The sequence below is a fragment of the Dipodomys ordii genome, unplaced genomic scaffold, assembly GCF_000151885.1.
Source record: "Dipodomys ordii isolate 6190 unplaced genomic scaffold, Dord_2.0 Scaffold63, whole genome shotgun sequence".
In the NCBI taxonomy this organism is placed as follows: domain Eukaryota; kingdom Metazoa; phylum Chordata; class Mammalia; order Rodentia; family Heteromyidae; genus Dipodomys; species Dipodomys ordii.
The window spans coordinates 7,634,777-7,654,077 of record NW_012267279.1 but is presented as its reverse complement, the minus strand read 5'-3'; the positions used below and the strand labels follow the sequence as shown (position 1 = coordinate 7,654,077).

Genomic DNA, 19,301 nt, shown 5'->3' with positions numbered 1-19,301 from the left:
GGCTCATTAATAATACAGAAGAACTGAGGGAACTCAAGAACAAAAGCTAATAAAACCAGGAATGGGTTCTCCTCCATTTTTTTTCTTTCTGAGGCCGTAAAATCAATGAGTTTGAAAACTGTGACTTTGCACATATACCTGGTTCTGTGAATATGTGAATTTTTGATAGGAATTGCTAGTTATCATGTTGAAAAATTACACCCATGTTACCATTTTGATCTAGGTCAGATTACTCTAGCTAATAACCAGGCCAAAAAACCCTCAAAGCCCAAGCTGCCACCACCAGAGTTGTGTAGATTTGAGGCTGTTCACTGCTGACATGGTATAAAGCCAGCATCCACCCAGCAGGCCTGGGCAGCTGGAGGACACATAGACAGGCAGCTGCCCAGGCCCTTCATGCATGCAGAAACCCATGTGGTCTTTTTTCCCCCTGCAAAGCTCATGAGAAACTTGCTCCCATCCTAAGTATGTTAAATGGTGGAGAAATATTTCAGAAAGGAACAACAGAGGCTCCTCACAGATTCAACTTCAAAGGGAGTGAAAAGGTCTAGGTAGCTTCCAAGCCTGAAAATGACCCTCATTGATGCCTATCTTCCTCAAGTATTTTCTTAGAAGACATTGAATCCCAAGGCTGTAAAAAGTCATAGGAGGCTTAAGGCTAAAAGCCATAAGCCCCCTCTGCTCTCCAAAGTGTCTGGATAGGTAGGAGGAAAAAGAGTGCATATCATCCCTTCATCTCATGGCTAAGAGCAAGTTTAAGGTGTCTTGAAAAGGTTTTGTCTGAGTGCTCTGGAGACAATTGACAGCAGTTCCAAGGGAAGGGACTGTCTCTCGTTCTGAGCTAGATGAAGGCCCAAGCTTTACTGAGGAAGGGCACAGCAAGACAATTAGAGACCCAGGGCATTTTTATGCTTGTTTGTTGTTCTTTGTCTTTTTGGTTTTTAGTTTTTAAGCTATGGAGGACCTCAGAGATCTCTGAGTTCTCTTTCAGAAGTCTGAAAAGGTTAAGTAGCCTACTCAAGTCACATAGCTCGTTAATAAAGCTTGGGGACATGGGGTGGGGCAGAGTGGCTGTTGTGAGCGAGGCGGTGCAGGTAAATATCATGTGGCACACAGTTAAATTCGGGCAAAAACTTCCCTCCCCTAGGCCCTTTCCAGTTGAATTGTCTCCGAAGGGGATAGGTCCTGGACTGGAGCGAATTTGTGGACTTTTCTCAGGAAGGGCTGAGGACCTGCAGGTGTATTCTCACTTCCCAGTCCTCGAGGCTGCCTGGATGGCTTTGATCCACTCAGTGCGCTCTTTGGGGGTGGCTGCTTGCAAGAAGTAATGGACTTCATCAGCTGTGATGATCTCGAAAAGGTTCTCCTCATCACTCTTCTTGCCTGGGGTAAAAGAAAGCAAATGGCAGTGACAAGAGCACCAGGAGTGACCTACCAGGCCTCCTTGGCCCATCCAGCTTCTGCAAGCCATGAACTGTGTGGGTTTTTCTTGATGTCTCAGGAAAAGGTGTGGTTTTCAAACATACAATCATTGTGCAATTATGGATATTGATTGTATAAATACATACATGATGTTCATACAGGAAGGTCCATGGAATGATCATATGTGTTTATTTTACTAATTTCTTAAAAATAAGTAAAATATTCAAGGAGAAATGTTTTCTTTCTGCTCTAAGTGGCTTCAGAGCCTGAGAAAGACTATCCATGACTCTTGGCTTCCGTAAGTCTTTTCAAAAGACAGCTTTTGTGAAATGTTTTATTTTTAAACCTAGTTTATTATAACAAGTAGATATTTTATAGTTTATAATAAATAAATTCAGCTTCTCGCCTTTGTATTTAATATCTTCTGGAGGGGTTGTTGATTTTTATTATCTCCATTTGCTTTTCAGACACAAGATTTTACTATGTACATCAGGCTGACCTTGAATTCTCCATCCTCTGGCCTTTGCATCCTGAGTGTTTATCTTATAGGCCATAACTACCATACCCAGTTTCAATGAGTAACTTCCAGTAGTTTTAACACATCCCTTTCTTCTGCTTATAACATAAACCAAGGCTGACCTTAAAACATATATTGTGTATATTATCATATTTATGTATATATTCACCTACACACATAAGAAAAATGAGATTTACCACCAAACTGTAACTATAGTCTGAATTGGGTGTTTGTCAAGAGCTAAATTCAACATTTACTGAGCAATAAAAAGGAAATAAACTGACCCATACTATGAAAAGGGAAATCAATTGGCCAGTGCTGTGACAAAACTTAAAATATCCCAAATCAAAATGCAGCACACTTCCTATACAAATGCATCATCCTAAAGACAAGTTGTGAGCAGACCCAGGGCTGTTGAAAATCTGGACATTTGCACCTATCTCTATAACCCCATAAACCCTAAATGACACAAGTAAACCCAGGAGTGGACTATCAAAACCATATTTCCCAGTGGCTCCAAGTGTCTACACATCTGAAGGATCATTTCTACAGTCATCTGGTTATTCCTTGTGTCAATCATAGGCTTGTGACCCAAACGGCTCAGAAGTCTTCTAATGTGGCCCCTTTTTTTCCCAGGGAGGATCTACCCAAGAGGCATGGGGGCTGACAGTACCTAACCACACCCAGAAATTCTTTCTACTCAGGGTACTGTGCACTTGCTCTTTGCCCTGGAATGGATAAGTGAAATCTCCTTTAAGGAATGTTATGGTGTCAGGAGCTACTAAGCTCTCATCAAAACCAGTAATGAAGTGATGGATTCTCCCAGCTTAGCCCAGGGCATTCATCAAGTCATCTGCAAAGCTACTCCAATTCTACAAGGCCTGAAAGGAAGAGGCAGCTATTGAAAAAGAACAACTCCATCCCTCCAAGGTTTACAGACAATGAAGTCACAGGTGCTTATGCCTGACTGATTTATTAATTGATCAGTTGCTTGGTTGGTTGGTTAGTTAGTTGGTGCCCTGGGGTACACAGGTATGGGAAGGGAATTGCCACACCTTTCCCACAGAAGTTCATTCTTACCATCTGGGCTGCTCTCCACAGATGTCACTACACAGCCTCTCAGGTGAACTGCTCCCAGAGGGTCTTCCCCCTAAAAGAGAAAGAGGTGGTCTATTATTTTATCAAAGTATCCCATCCTGTTGGCGACACTGCTACACAGACTTTCTCCTAGAGGTTCCTAAAATAAAAGCACAAATATAAAGGAAGATTCTCCACCTTCCACCACAATGGGCCCAGGGAGACTACATAAAAGAAGCAAGCCAATCTGGGCCTCAAACATGGAGCAAAGTGGCAGAGGATATAGGCAGACTGAGGATGCCATGTCCTACTGAGGAAGAACTGTCTAAGTATTATGAGCAGACAAAGTATTATAGCCTCTCAGGAGCAAAGTGAAGAGTCCTGCACTACAAGTGGGGGCAAGGACCCAGCCCTGGCAGAGCGATTTCATGACTCAGCTGACTTCTTTTGCTGAGGATAAACCTCCAACAACCATCAGCCCAAATTTCTGGATTTCATTCACTCATCCAACTTGATCTGATAGAATTGTTGCTTTTTTAATATTAAACCATGAATTGGGACTGATTGACTATTTTTGAAAATATCAGATTGGGGAAGACCCAAAAATTGTGTTGTGTTAACAGAATACATTTTATAATGCGGTATTTTCTTCTGTCTCTGAGCTTCTATGGTCTCAAAACCCCAAGAATTTTAATCTTTGCGTGGAGAGAGGTGGGTAGGGAAAGGGAAAGGAGGATGGAGAGAAAAGAAGCAAATAGGTGAAGAAATGGAAATCTCAACAGAGCTTCCATTGAGGGGGCTGGGAAACCCTGCTCGGACTTGCAGTGGAAGCTGCTGTTTGAATGAATTTCTGGGCCATGGAGTCTTACCCCAGCAGGGTCATAATAGTGCAGGTAGGCTGGGTCTTCTCTCAGAATGAACTTCCTCACCTTCCAGTTTTTCCTCCTGTGCCCCTGCATCCAAGTGCAATACACAAAAAGAAATGGTCAGTTTCCTGCCTCACTCTGTCCACACTGTGCCCAGATGAACTGCTCCCAGAGACCCTTCCCCACAAAAGAGAAATAGATGAGGAGGAGGACTAGTAGGACGATGACAATGAAGATGATGATGACGATGATGACGAGGAGGAGGAGGAGGAGGAGGAGAAGGAATGGAAGAAAGGGAGGAGGAGGAAGGAGGAGGAGGGAGAAGAAGGAGGAGGAGGAAGGGGAAGGGAAGAAGGAGAAGGAGAAGGAGGAGGAGGGGGAAGGGGAGAAGAAGGAGAAGGAGGAGGGGGAAGGGGAAGGAAGGAAGGAAGGAAGGGGAGGAAGGGGAGAAGGAGGAACAGGAAGAAGAAGAAGAAGAAGAAGAAGAAGAAGAAGAAGAAGAAGAAGAAGAAGAAGAAGAAGAAGAAGAAGAAGAAGAAGAAGAAGAAGAGAGGAGGAGGAGGAGAGGAGGAGGAGGGGAGGAGGAGGAGGAGGAGGAGGAGAACAAGGAAGGAAACAAGACAAATAGAGAAAAACTGACTCCAGGAAAACCAGACCCTGACCCAGATCTTTCTCAGGGAGCTAGCAGTGAGGCCACCCAGTGCTAAATTGGAGGTTGTTAATTTATATGGATGACTTTAAATTATTTTTAAGCTTGTCTTTTAGTGCAGCAAAACAGTGCTATGTACTATGTGTTATGTTAGGCAACACAAAGCAGAAAAGTGTTATAAGATGTGGTTAATGGCCTATGTGGAAAACAAAATAGCAAAGCCCAAATCAAACAGTCATTATACATAACAGGTTTCAAAGGAAGTAGAGTCGTATGTAATATAGCCTTGGGTTGTCAAAGCCTCCTGAGGACCTAGACTTCTGTGGGAAGGCCAAGGTGGAAATTCACAGGCACAAACAGACAGTGATGAACAAGACCAGTCTTCCTGGAATGCAGAGTGAACAGGGAGCAAATAGGCCTGAGTAAAAATAAAAGCTAGGGGGTATGCATGATGGCTTTTGAGTAAGAAGTGAGACCACAATGGCATTTTAGGAAAATTAATTTGGTGACAAGATGGAGAAGGTTCTAGCTGTGTAGAAGATTTTATATATATATATTTGCATGTCATTAGGGATATTGCAATAATCTGAACATAACATTATTAGGAACTCTAGGTATCATCAGTAGAAATGGAAATGAATTTGGCTATACCAGACACAATGAATATAGAACAGGGTTTGGAGTTTCTTGGTAGAATTAGGCATTAACATCAACTAGTCTGGGTTATAAGGGCAGGATTTGTCTGACATTTCTGTTCTCCAGTGCCCAGCACAGTGCCTGACACACAGAAAGAAGCTGATTCCTATTTGTTTGTAATTGACACTAATTATGTAATTGTTTCAGCTATCTTACAAAAAAGTTTTATTTTATTTTATTATTTATTGTTTTGTTTTTGTTTTTCAGACAGAGTCTGGCTATGAATCCTGGGCAGGCCTGAAATGTACTATATACAATCTGGGTCAGGTCTGGAGCCTATCTGCCTCTCCTACTGAGAACTGAGATTGTAATTGTGTGCCACCATGTTCAGTTCACAGCAGCATTTAAAGTGCCATAATGAGCCTTGATTTCCCACATATAATTCAAATCATTTAACTAACTTCCAAAGGCAAAAAAGTACTAGATTAGAAGATAAAATTATTTCTATCTTGTCAATATAAAGAAGACGATTGTGTAATTTTCAGAACACCACATATTGGAAAAGAAAATAGCTGATTTTTTTGACATTTTTCATTTTCTTATGTGTGGGGGGAGAAAAAGAGAGAATGACTTCTGGTTCTAGCAAACAGGGTCATCAATCCAGGGGAAAGAAAATTTCCAGAGAGCTTTTAAGAATGGCAAGCATTTGGTCCAACAACACAATTGAATAAATAAATAAATCACAATGTTTTTACTTGCCTGAATGACGTAATCAAGAACTCTAGAAAGTTACATGGAAGGTCAGAAAATATTTCTCTTGGCTATATCATCTCCAAAATGCCTTTTGCAATGTAGCAGCTTTTCAAAGTGGGGATTTTTCTACTTTTTCTACTTAACTAATCTTGCCCATAAGGTTACCAGCACTGAGGTGGCCACCCACACCCTTTCCTCTTTGCAGACACAGCTGTCATGCTCTCTTGAGCAATTGCTGGGTAGCCACCAAGTGATCATGAGTGGCAGGAAAAGGAAGGTAACAAGAAAGATACAAAATCAGCCAGCTCTGGCAGTTACTGAGTTCCCTAGAAGCATTGCCAGACATTGCAGTGTGGCTCACTGAAGGGTTTGACGCCAGTGGGTGTCTGGTCACCTTTCATTCAAGGAGTATTCCCTAAAGGATTTTGGGAAAAAATATATATATGCATGCCTGGGATTTCCAAGGACCGTTGCTGTGTTGTCCAAGTCATCTACTTAGATTCAATATCATGCATTTCACAAGTGTTTACTGCCTGTCATCCACCAAGAAAAGTGCTCAACTCTGCACCAGGCTCAAGAAAAGCTTATGTAACTAACACAGGGCCCTTCTCCCCAAGGAATATTTGTGCTTAGGAATCAAACACTAGCCATTTTAGTATAGCAGAAGCAATTATATAAAACGGGGTTCTGCTATTCTACAGCTTGTTTCATTTCCCAGGTGGGGTTGTTTCTCTGAATCTACTAGAAATAATGGAAGGGAGGGGAGACAGTTCCTTTTTTTTGTCAGTCATGGGGCTTGACCTTCGGGCCTATGCACTATGCCTGAGCCTTTTCACTCAAGGCTAGCACTCTAGCAATCTATCACTTTGAGCTACAGTTCCACTTCCAGTTTTCTGGGGGTCAGTTGTACTTCCCTGCCCAGGCAGGCTTCAAACTGCAATCCTCAGATATATCAGCTTCCTAAATACCTAGGATTGCAGGTTTGAGACACTGGTGCCCAATTGGGGACAGCTCTTTGCTGGACACAGCGACTTGACATTTATGGAGAATGTGACACAAGTGCCCTTTGTCATGATTCTTCTACACAGGTAACCCCTGGCTGGCTCCCAGCAAAATCTAGAAGGGTAATTTACTCTAGGTAAAATTTAAAGAGAAATTTTGAATTCCTTCAAGTGATTCTGACAGGAACTGTGATTAACTAAGAGATTCGAAACATGAAAGATGAATTCAAGTAATTTGAATTCAAATCTCCACCAACTGATAATCATAATAATGATACTAGAAAGTGAACATGTAAAAAGAAGACCAAACCCCTTAATTTACACAGTTCGTGTTTTCTTTAGGTAAAAGAAAGTTTATGAAGAAGGCATTTCATTAGCTTTTTTTTTTTGTCAGTCATGAGGCTTGAACTCTGAGCTTGGGTGCTGTCCCTGAGCTCTTCAGCTCAACGCAAATGCTCTACCGCTTGAGCCACAGCGCCATTTCCTACATTAGCTTTTAAGTAAAAAGGTGCTTCTTAGTCAGTGCTTCTTAGCTTAGCCTGCCTGCATGTGAAAATCACTTATGAGCTTTAAAAAAAAAAACTAGAGAAGGGGCTAGGAAGGTGGTTCAGTGGTAGAGTGCTTGTCTTGCATGCATGAAGCCCTGGGTTCGATTCCTCAGTACCACATACACAGAAAAAAAAATCCAGAGACTCTAATTGCCTAACCGTTCTCCAGGGAATTCAATGTGCACTACCTGGGCTGGCTAAGGTAACTGGTATCTATCTCAGCTATGGTGAAGGAAAGCAAAGGAAAGCACCAAGTGCCATTTGCTTCGGGTCCCCTTATCTCCAACACACACTCAGGTTCCCTTCCTTCATCCAGGTTTCACCATCCCAGGCCTCCTATTGTGTATTTTCCCCAGACAAAGCTATAGTCAAATCTAGCTCAGTTTTTAAGAGCTCTTCTCAAAATTAGGGCAGAGGAATAAAGCCCTGTGGTAGAGTACTAGCTTAGCATGAAGGAGGCCCTAGATTCAAGCCCCACCCCCCACACACACAAAGATTAGAAGTTGTCCAACTAATTTAAGAAATGGTAGCAATATATAGAAGGAATCAATGTAATAAGAAGATGATGTAAGTCCTTCCCATGTTTCTCTTGTCTTTACACTCTAACCTTAGCAGAAACAAAGAGAAAGAAGATAGACCTTCCTTGTATAAGGGGACCTTTTTGGTAGCCCTGACCCCTGTGCCTTTGCTTTACTCTAGACAGCTGGTTACTCTGTCACAAACACTAGAGTTCTTTCTAAAGCTTTCTCTGTCTGTCTTAGGACTCTCTTCTCTTAAAACTTGATACTAAACCCTGCACAGTGACTGACACCTGTAATCCTCGCTACTTGGGAGGCATAGATTGGGAGGATCATAGTTCCACAGGCCACTGAGATAAGAAGCAAGTTAAATCCCAGTCCATGAAACCTACAAAGTGTACACAGCACTTCACAGCTGGGAAGGAAAGAGGCCGATCCTCTGAAACAACCTCAGCTTCCATGACGCTTTGTGCGACTTATCTTACCTAGAATATTCTCCTGTCTTCTTGCTCTGGCTTCCCCATCTGTTGCCAGCCCTTGTCATTTCTCACCCCTTGCCCATGTGTCCTGGCACCAGGGAACCAACTAGAGCTCTTCATTTTCCCCCACACCTTATCCCCCAGACTGACTGGTCATACCTGTGAACACTGGAAAATTACACACCACTTCCCCTAGGACTGTGTCTAACATCTTCAGCTTGGGTTTTGGTTCCTATGGAGGCATGCCCTGGTTTGGGTTGTCAACCAGTCCTTACCCCAGAGTCTGGAATGGCGCCTCTTTGATCGCAAAGGTAAAAGAGGTTCCTGCCTCCTAATGGTGTTGAAGACAAGCAAAAGGGCAGTACTTTGCCATGAAATTTCTTTGTCTTTTGGATGGCCCCCTCTTACTTAATTTATTTCATCCTGTTCGTGAATAGGGCAATACTTTCTTAAAACATCATTTTCTCCTATGATATTGATATTGATACAAGAGATACTTCCCTACTCCTGTTTCTGCTCTGTCTGCTTTGGTCCTCTTAACCAAGTGCTATCTTCATGGCTTAGCTCTGATGTCTTTCAGTCTGTGAGTTTCACTTCTGGTTGGTTATTGGCCAAATAAATTGCCATTTGGTAAGTTAGGAGAGAAACAAAGGATATTGGTAAGGGAAGGGGGCTAAGAGGAAATGGTGATTAGCACTCACCTGCTTCAGTAAACATCCCTGCTTGATAATGACCCCTCTGAATTCTTCCTTCAGAATCACATCATCATCACTGGAATTCTCCTCACAGAAGAACCCACTGTCTGGCTGTGGGAAAAGCACAGAGAGCAAGCTGACTTTACCAGTGGCAGAAATATTGCTACCTATAGCATCCCTCTTTCTGCCAGCCAATAAAGCAGGCTTCTCCTTTTCTTTCTGGCTACTACGCATATCCCGATATGAACCTTAAAAGTAAAAGTTGTTCTTGGTGAGCTAGTTTTCTCTCTTCCATTTTCCTGCTTCTAAATTCTGTTTCTTTTTTTTTTGTCTGCCTACTGTGATCCCATCAAAATCTTTTCATTTTGTAGGATACCCAGGCTATAGTCTAAGTATGCGTCAATTTTCTTCACAATGCACATTTCTCTGCCTTCAGAGTCTTTCTTTCCTCAAGACCTCAGGGCTACCTCCTTGAAATCAGGATGATGCCATGCAATGGCACAATATGACTCCATGAAACACTTTCTGCATTGCAGCCTTTGCCACTCAGCCTTTCTTCTCTGAGAAGACCAGGATCGCCTGTCCACTTCAACCCCTGAGATCTATGGGGAGTTGGGATGTACTAAGCTATAAGCAAGTGATGAATCATACAGAGGAGAGAGATTCACTGCTCTATTTATAAAACAGAACCCTGCATTTAAATAGCTGTAAATAGCCAAATGAGAGGTCTGAAAAGAAAAAAAGGAGTAGCAACAGTGGAACTTCCTCTAAGTAAAATAAAACCCCGAGACATTCATTTCGTTTTTGTAAAAAGGATGTATCTCTTGAAAAGCTTCCTAACGTCTATATCCTGACCCAAAATAGAAACAAAACTGCCCCCAAATCCCCCTAGAAACCCACTACTGCTGAAACTATCACATGGCCCAAATTTAGACCCAAATTGTGTAACACTGTTTCCCAATCTATGGTAATCGTATCCCGGAAGTGTGTGCACAACCGCAGTCACATATTTTCATTGCCTTTGAGAAATTCAACCAGCTCGCCATACCTGTGAGTCTATGGCCAGAACTTTTGCCTAATTTTATTGTCTTTTCACCACTCTGGCTTTAGTCTTCTCTGCCAACGCCAACGCTCACTCTGTGCTAGAGCCCAATATATTTGATGCATGAATTCTATTTAGAATTCTAGTTAGAATAAAGATAGTACAGCTTAAATGAAGTAAATGGTCTTTCCCTTGAAACTAATTTAGTGGGGCAAGGCAGAACAGGGCAGCGCTGTGGCAGGGACAGCTGTCAAGTGTGGGATGTACAGGTGTAGCATATGCCTCAGGGGCCTTGGGCTTCATCACATGATTTGGAGATGTAGAGTATTTCCTCTTTCTCCCTGCCTGGGCTCTACTCAACCTCCTCCTCTCCCATCCAACTATTCTCTGCAGGGATGGACATGCTCTGTACTCTCAGAATATTGGAGTGTCTACCCTGGGCAGCCCCCACCACAAGAAGAATAGCTGAGTGGATTTTCTCCCTTACAAAGTAGTAGAAGGCATCAGGATTGTCCAGAAAGGGGTTTTCAATGATTCCATCAGCTGCATTCTTAGACAGTTCGCCAGCAGGCTGCAGGTACCCTTCACTGAGCAGCGATGAGGCAACCATCAGGCCTTCCTGACGATTCCGAACTGACTTGTTGGAAACCAGCCAGTCGATGACACCGCTACCTGGATGGGCCCAAAAGAGGGGAAATTCACTCTCTTTCCCAAGGAATAAGTCTGGACACCACCCCACACTGGCTGCAGAGCATTGGAGCATGCAGTTTGTCTCATCTTCCCAGTCAATCCAAGAGGAAAAAAAAAAACAAAACAGTTAATGGCATGGATGTTTGGAAACAAAAGGTAAAGGGTTAAAAAAAATTCACATGCTACTTAAGAGGCCATTCTTGCATCAAAGAAATCAATTTCACTAGCCCATATATTTAGTTCCTTATGGAACATATATTGGACTTCTAAGAGATATGGGTACTCTAATGGGTACCCTATGGGCATTTACTCAGGAACTCTAAAAGAGGCAGATGGTGGTAAATTGGTATCACAACAGGCATTCTGCAACAAATCCATGCTGGGTGAAACTACTGGGTTAAATTTGAAGTTTGAAAAGGGAGAGTGGGTAGAGTAGGACTCTGTCATACCTCTACCCTGTCAGGAAAAGGTTCATAAAGGAAGGGATGGCCTGGAGCCTAAAAGATGAATGGATATTTACAAACCTAGGAAAGACAGGGGATGCAAAGATTGGGCACAAACACGATAGTAGTCAAGGGAACAGATGCCCATAGGCGGCGGCAGCCCTAGGGAGATGGGGGAGGAGACCAGAGGAGGAAGATCCAAGTCCCTGGGCTGAGCTTTGATGGTGCATTAAGAAGTCTGGCAACCAGGAGTCATTGCCAGCTTTTAAGTAGCAAGTAACATGATAGTCTATGTGTCCTAAATTTAAGTGTAATGACAGTACTTGTATTTGTCATCACCTCTTTTCCTGGTCCTTTAATCAATATCTTGCCTCAAAATAAGACTAGCAAAAGGAATAAAATGTAATAAATCCAGCAGTTTGATCATTAGCAGGCCAAAAGAAAACTCTGTACTTATTACAGTGATTTCTTTACAAATGTAGCTAATAGGGGCAGAGCACACTGGCTCATACCTGTGTTCCCAGCTACTTGGGAGGCAGAGATAGTGGTACTGGGTTTAAGGCAAGCTTGGGTAAATAGTATGACATTCAAGGACAAGCAGAGCCAGGTGCTGGTGGCTCATGCTGGTACTCCTAGCTACTGGGAGACTAAGATCTGAGGATCATGGTTTTAAGCCAGCCAAGGCAGGAAAGTCCATGAGACTCTTATCTCCAACTAACCACCTGAAAACCAGAAGTAGAGCTGTGGCTCAAAGTGGTAGAGCACTAGCCTTGAGCAATAAAGCTCATGGACAGGGCCCAGCCCTGAGTTCAAGCCCCATGACTAGAAAAAAAAAGACAAAAGGACAAACAGAGCAGGCAGGAGGCAGAAATAAGAGACCTCTCACAAAGGGAGATTCTACCTAGAATATAGTAGAAGCAAAATAAAGGGGTTGGCACCATGGCTCAGATGGCAGTGTTAGCCTAGCAAATGTGAGACCCTGAGTTTAAACTCTAGTACCACCACCACAAATAGTAAATTTATAAATAAATAGCAGCCAATGACAGACAATCACTCAAGCAAGAGCACTTGGTTATGTCACCTTTGAGCTTTTGGTATGTGAGACTCCTATGAATCCTAGAAATGAAAAGTTTTTGCCCATTACCTATTAAAAAAGATTATTGTAAAAGTGATGAATGGGGGTTAGAGTACAGACTTATGTACTGCAATGAGAACATTTCTGTTTCAACACGGCTACCCTCTCCCTCACCTTCTCCCACTCCCCACTCCCCACTCCTTAAAGTTTATTTCCAACATAGTGTTTAGTGAGCATAATGGCTGCATTAGTTTATCCTTTGTCCTTCTGGTCTATGATCCCCTTTCCCTTCCACAGATCAGATAAGCTTAGATACAAAACAAATGCTACAGAAAACTAACACAGAAAGAAAAGCTAGAAAAAAACTGCATACAGGACATAATAAGAATCTCTTGTTTCCAATTCTTGCAGTTCATTTTGATACGCTTCATTATATATGGTCCTATGCACTTAGCGATTGGGCTATTGTGATCCCCTGCTAAGAATAACATAGACATATTCTAGTTATTACAAATGAGGGAAACCATAAAACCTATATTTCTTTGGACCTGGCTTATTTCACTTAATATAACTTTTCAGGTTTTTCCATTTCTTTACAAATGGGGCAATGCCATTCTTTCTAATGGAAGCATAGAACTCCATTGTGTATATAGACCACATCTTCTTGATCCATTCATCTACCGAGGGACATCTGGGTTGGTTCCATCCTTAGCTATGTTAAATAATGCTGCAATGAACATGATTGTGCTGGTATTTTCCCACTTTCTTTCTCTATGAAGATAAGTTAATGGCAGCCATTATTTTGGCCATTAGGAAAACTTGTGGGAGGAGGCACTGTTTTGTTTGTTTGTTTGTTTGTTTTGCTGGTCTCACAGTCTTTTCCTACATGCACTGCCTTCAAACTGTGATCTCAGTCTCCTGAGTAGCTAGAAACCACAGTGCCCAGCTGGACAAACTCTCATAGCCCCAAATTAGTCTCTCTCTCTCTCACTCTGTCTCTCTCTCATCTAAAACATTCTTTTTTTTTCTAAAACATTCTTAAAGAAATCTTTTTTTCCAGGGAACAGCTAACACTAAGCAAAAGGCAAGAAATGTACATACTACTCTATGAGGAAGAAATAGTTGTATTGTCAAAGCTCATAGAATTCTCAAATTTTGGGCTGGGAAGGTGGCTCAGTGGTAGAGCACTTGCCTTGCATGCTCAAGACCCTGGGTTCGATTCCTCAGCACCACATAAGCAAACAGAAAAAAGCCGGAAGTGGCGCTGTGGCTCAAGTGGTAGAGCGTTAGCCTTGAGCTGAAGAGCTGAGGGACAGCGCCCAGGCCCAGAGTTCAGGCCCCACGACCGGACCCAAAAAAAAAAAAAGAATTCTCAAATTTTATAGACCACAGTAATGACAACTTGCCTCATGGAGGTTAGAATGTGTTTGTGACTTTAACTATTACTATTTCACAATACTGTGAAAATTGTGAAATTTATGTAATCAATCACAATAAAAATTATAATCCTTCCCCTGTTGCCCCTTTCAGGAAAGCAAATTCTCCTACCTGTGAAGCAGTGATTAAATATCTTCTTGTCCTTCTCCAGATTCAGTTCTTTTACTCCCTTTTCAGTGTCTTTCATGGACAAATACAAGGCACTGCACAGAGATAAAAACAGATGGATAAATGGGAAGCATTCCAGAATGGCGAGGTCTCCCTGCCAGTTGCTACCTTGGAGAGTTGCCCTGAGAACAAACTTTGTTTCTTCGCTTCTTGCTGGCCTCTGAACTTAATCTCTGCCAGTCTATCAGTGGTACTTTCATTTGCACAATGCTGTACATTCAGTAAAATGTAGTAGGAAGGTACTTAGTATGCCTTAGACTCATTTAGCTCTTTGTTGATTGAATTTCTAGTGCCTGAATTGGAGAGCCACCCTCAGTTAAGGTCAATTCTCCAAGAACAATCAAGATGTTTAAGGTACCTGCTACAGTCTGGATCAGGAATGCCCCCTAAAGACTTAGTGTCAAGCTAAGACTTGAGATTTATTGGAAGATGGTAGAAACTAAAAGGTGGAGCCTAGTGGGAGTTCTTTTGGTCATTGGAGGTATGTTCTTTTTCCCCTCTCTCCTGTCTCAATGATGATGTGGACAGTTTTGCAACACCATATCAGGATATGCTACCCCACCATAATCACCAGAGACCTAAAAACAATGGATGCAACAGACCACAGATTGAAGCTTTCAAAACTGCAAGCCAAAATTATCCATTGATTATCCTATACATATCCTAGGTACTTATTACGTTATTGGAAGGCCATTGCGTTCCCCCATTCTTTTAATTTTTTTCGGAGAGCATCTGTTGTAGACATGGCCTCCTAGAAAGTTAACATCTTCCCATCACTTATCTAAAAAAAGGATGAGATAAGGCAAACAATACTGAGGAGTTCTTGGGGGGGGTTTTTTGAGAGGGGATCCGGTCATGGGGCCTGAACTCTGAGCCTGGGCGTTGTCCCTCAGCTCTTCTGCTCAAGACTAGCGCTCTACCACTTGAGCCACAGCACCACTTCTGGCTTTTTTTTTCTGCTTATGTGGTGCTGAGGAATCGAACCCAGGGCCTCATGCATGCAAGGCAAGCGCTCTACCACTGAGCCACCTTCCCAGCCCCAGGAGTTCTTGTTTTTATCCTGGGACTAGTAAGCCAAAAGTAGCCTATCTGAGCATTCCAAGCAACAAAACAGAAGACCATTTTCATAAATCCTTTGGTTCTATGTAGTTTGAGCATCCTTCCCACTTAGGTGTGACAGCCCTGACCAGGAATGAGCTCCTTTGATGGCCTCATCTAGCAGCTGGAGCTGGACTAGCTATCTCCTCTAGGGTCTTTCTCGAAAACATCTGTAGTGAGGGAAGCTGTATTCTCACTCACAAACTGCCTTCTTAAATCACACCCAGTCCTGTGTACAGAAGGTGTATCTCTATTCCCTCTCATGGCATTCTTCTCAATGGGGTTTCTGTTTCAGGGTACATTTAACATAAAAGCAAAATCATCAGGGAGAAAGAGATTTCCTGGAGAAAGCAGCCTGTGACAAGAAAAGAGATGAATATACAGGAAGGAACCTTACTCCCACCTCCAGTCAGGGGCTGAATTTCATGGCCTCTGATTACTTTTAGGCGATAGATGATCCCTATAGTTCCAACAGAGGCAGTATCAGAGGTCATTCACTAGGTCAGGGAACAAATGGCTTCCATCTAGAATGGTTGTCCACCGGGCTAGCCATTCTTATGAGTGATCCTGAACTTGCGAGTGAATTTGAACTTAAAACCTTGCCTGTGTAAACACATAGCCCCTACATTCTCCTTGCTACCTAGAGATCCTAAAACTGTTTCAAAACTAACTTCTAAGATGGGTGCCAGTAGTTCATGCCTATAACCCTAGCTACTCAGGAAGCTGAGATATCAGGATCTCAGTTCAAATCCAGCCTGGGCAGGAAGTCCATGAGACTCTTATCTCCAATTAATTACAGGAAAAGCTAGAAGTGGCGCTATGGTTCAAGTGATAGAGCGCTAGCCTTGAGCAAAAGGAGCCCAGGAACAATACCCAGGCCTAGAGTTCAAGTCCCAGGACTGACAAAAAAAAAACTATTATATCTACTTCATAAACAAAAAGAAGAGTCCTCTCTCTCTTCCTCTCTCTCTCTATATCTCTCTATATATCTTCTCTGCCTCTCCCTCCCTCCCTCTCTCTCCCTCTCTCTCTCTCTCTCTCTCTCTCTCTCTCTCTCTCTCTCCCGCAATATGAGGGAATTAATACTGTAGTAGCTTCTCTACTCAGCTCCTAGGCCTTTTTCAAACATCTCAGTCCTCCATGTGCCAGCTCCCTCTAGCTGGGTACAAACTTCAGAGGTGGCCAAGGTAAACCTTGGAGAGGGAAGAGAGAGAGAAAGAGAGAGGGGGAAGGAAGAAGTAGCTAGAAGCAAACACACACACACAAAAAAAAAATCACCCTAAGTCAATGGTTTCTGGCAGACGAATGGACCTCCTTGTGGATTTCCTTGCAAACTTCTGGCCCCCTTCAATGCATTTAATGGCCTTCTTGATGTCCCGCACCCAAGCATCTCTCTCCTCCAGGAAGGCTGCCTGGAAGAAGTGGTCCTGCTGCTTGGTCGTAGTGATCTTAAACACAAACTGGAAATGGAAATATGTCCTATTAGAAATGACCTTTCAAGGGCGGAGGCCTTTCATGAAGTAGAGTAATTGGTCCAAATCCATTCTAGCAAACAGCCACCCAAACGCAAGGAAAGGCTGATCGTGAGAGCATGGCTCACCTGCAGGATAGCAAAGGACACAAGGTTGGTTCACTGCAGCTAATATGTCAACTCACCATCCTTTTGCCAAAGTCAAGACAGGGACTAGTCAGAGCACTTCCTTTCAGGGGGATCATTCCTTTGGGGCTGTTGTCACTTTTCTTTTTATAAAATTCAATCCCATCTTCTAATAGTACAACCCACATGGGTTTCCAGGTGTTAAACATGCTCCCCTGTAATGACAAGAAGGCAGTGCTGAGATGCAGAAGGCTATTCGCCAACCATATATTCTAACAGAACAGATGGCATATTTTCTTAGAGTTATCTTTTTTAAATGTTTTGTAACATCTTCTCCGTCAGTGCAGCATAAAATCACTCATATTAATGGCTTTGGGGGATACAATTCTACTCCCAACTCCAAGGCCTTTGTTCAGCTGGCTCCCAGTCTCTAATATTTCCAACTTTCTCTCTTGACTGACCTCTCTCCACCCTACAGGCTCACTCAGCTTAACCCCCCTCATGGGTGAAGACTTCCCAAACTGCACTCACCCATCCAACAGCCATCTCAACCATGGGCATGGAGAAAATGGTAGTGGGGGTGCATGTCGTGTGGCTTCTATCCCTTGATCCAGTCAGATTTCAGCTGAATATGGATGTCAAGAAGAAACTCAGGCAATAGCCTGGTGTGGGGGGTGCTACTAAGATCTAGGAAAGTCACTCCCAAACCCCTCTATAACCACTTCAGTCCACCCCTGGGGAAGTCATTAAAAAGCTTTTTTGTGGGTTAATGTCAACTGCCCCATTGCAATAAAGTAACAATTCTTAATAGACTTAAAAGTTCTAGGACTCTGAAATAGGAAACGTTTAAGGTTCTTGGCTTCTATTCTTTGGTCTATGTTGCTATCCTGTCATGACTACCACAAAATTGAATTATCATCCAGTCCCCAGCAGATCCTGCTGGCTTATCTCAAAACACAAAGGCCCTCTATGTAAGGCCCAGCTACCCAAAAGGAAGACTATGTAAAAGAGGATAAATATTTATAGACAATCATTTCACTTGTCCAAACATTTCCTTTGTTCTAGGTCCCAAAATAATTCTTTGTTTTTTTCTAAAACACACTACCTTTTGCTGTCTGGGAAGACACTTAATCCAGACCAACAATAAATTATTTTTCCTTTTCAAAAAATTGTACAAGGTCAGACAATGTGAACACATAGAATAATTTTAAGCAAATTGTTTTCTATTTTACATCTGAGAGAGATTTGCATCCAGAACATAAAGAGCTCCTGTGAATCAAAAAGTATAAAACAGATCAAATTTAAACTGCACACAAAGTATTTGAAAAGGCATGTCATTAAAGAATATCTTCAAAAATCCCATTAAAAAGTGTTCAACTTCATTATGTTGAAAATAATGGGACACAAGTTCAAGTCTAGCTAGAGTATAACAACTAGATTATCAAACATTTAGAAAGCTTAAGAAGAGCAAGACATGGCAACAAGGTAAGAATAGCAGAAACTCCTATAAGTGGAAGGCAAGGATAAAAAACTTTCCTTACTTGGAAAAGTGTGAGTCTATTCTAAAGCTAAACACAGGCATGCCCTGTACCAGCAAGTCCACAATTGGGCACACATCTTAGAGAAACTATGCGCTTTGCCAAAGGGGTTATAGCAAAACTATATTAATAGCGTCCTTATCCATACTAGCCAAAATGGAAAATACCTCAAATGCCTATAACAAGAGAATGGGTCGATAAATTGCATAATGCAATGTACAATGCAAATATAGTAAATTCACACCAGAACACAGCTCGTAGTTTAAAACTGAACATTGGTAGTTGCAATATTACAGACACAATTCATAGATGTCATATTGAGCAAAACAAAATTTTAGGTAGTTGGAATGTAATTTCATGCATAAGAAGTTTAAGGAAACGCAGAATTGGTCATATCAGAAGTATAATAATGATTGCCTAGCATAGGTGTATAGAGTAGGCAGGAAAACAGAATCATACTGGTTCTATCATTTGTGTGTGTGTGTGTGTGTGTGTGTGTGTGTGTGTGTGTGTGTGTGTGTGTGCGCTTGAACTCATGGCCTCACATTCTCACTCAGCTTTGTTATTCCCAACTGGTGCTCTGTCAGTTGAATCAGGCCTCTAAATGGAGATGAAATCTTACAGACCTTGGTACCCAGTCTGGCTTCAAACTTCAGTCAGGTCTCAGCCTCCTAAGTAGCTAGCATTCCAGCCATGAACTGCAAGCACTCAGCTCAATGCCTCTACCTTGATCTCTGTGTAGTAGACATGATGTGTACAGATGTAAAAATTATGATATAGGTCATGTGCATGCCTGTCATTCCAGCTATGGAAACATACATAAGATCACTCCAGCCAGCTCAGTCATAAGTGCAAGACTCTATTTGAAAAATAACTAAAGCAAGAAGGGCTGTGGTGTGGTTGTAATGGTAGACCAGCTGAGGACCCAGCCCAAGGCTCTGAGTTCAGACCCCAATGTTGATCATGAACTCCATGGACATAAGACACAATGATCATAATAATATCACCCTTCAAGTTACCTCTATTAATGAGAATTCCATCTTAGTTATTGC

The 19,301-nt window shown here is 42.3% G+C and overlaps 1 protein-coding gene across 1 annotated transcript in view; it reads right to left on the bottom strand.

Annotated features, from left to right (window-relative positions):
• Positions 1-278: 278 nt before the first annotated feature.
• Positions 279-19,301, bottom strand: part of Plek (pleckstrin) — a 28,663-nt gene continuing 9,640 nt past the window's right edge. Inside the window, exons 2-9 of the mRNA XM_013022506.1 lie at positions 16,771-16,926; positions 16,393-16,574; positions 13,960-14,051; positions 10,691-10,875; positions 9,168-9,272; positions 3,886-3,969; positions 3,020-3,089; positions 279-1,383 (exon numbers count right to left, since the gene is read on the bottom strand). Of these exons, the coding sequence (XP_012877960.1) occupies positions 1,247-1,383; positions 3,020-3,089; positions 3,886-3,969; positions 9,168-9,272; positions 10,691-10,875; positions 13,960-14,051; positions 16,393-16,574; positions 16,771-16,926 (1,011 nt within the window). The 3' untranslated portion in view covers positions 279-1,246. The remainder of the gene's footprint in view (positions 1,384-3,019; positions 3,090-3,885; positions 3,970-9,167; positions 9,273-10,690; positions 10,876-13,959; positions 14,052-16,392; positions 16,575-16,770; positions 16,927-19,301) is intronic.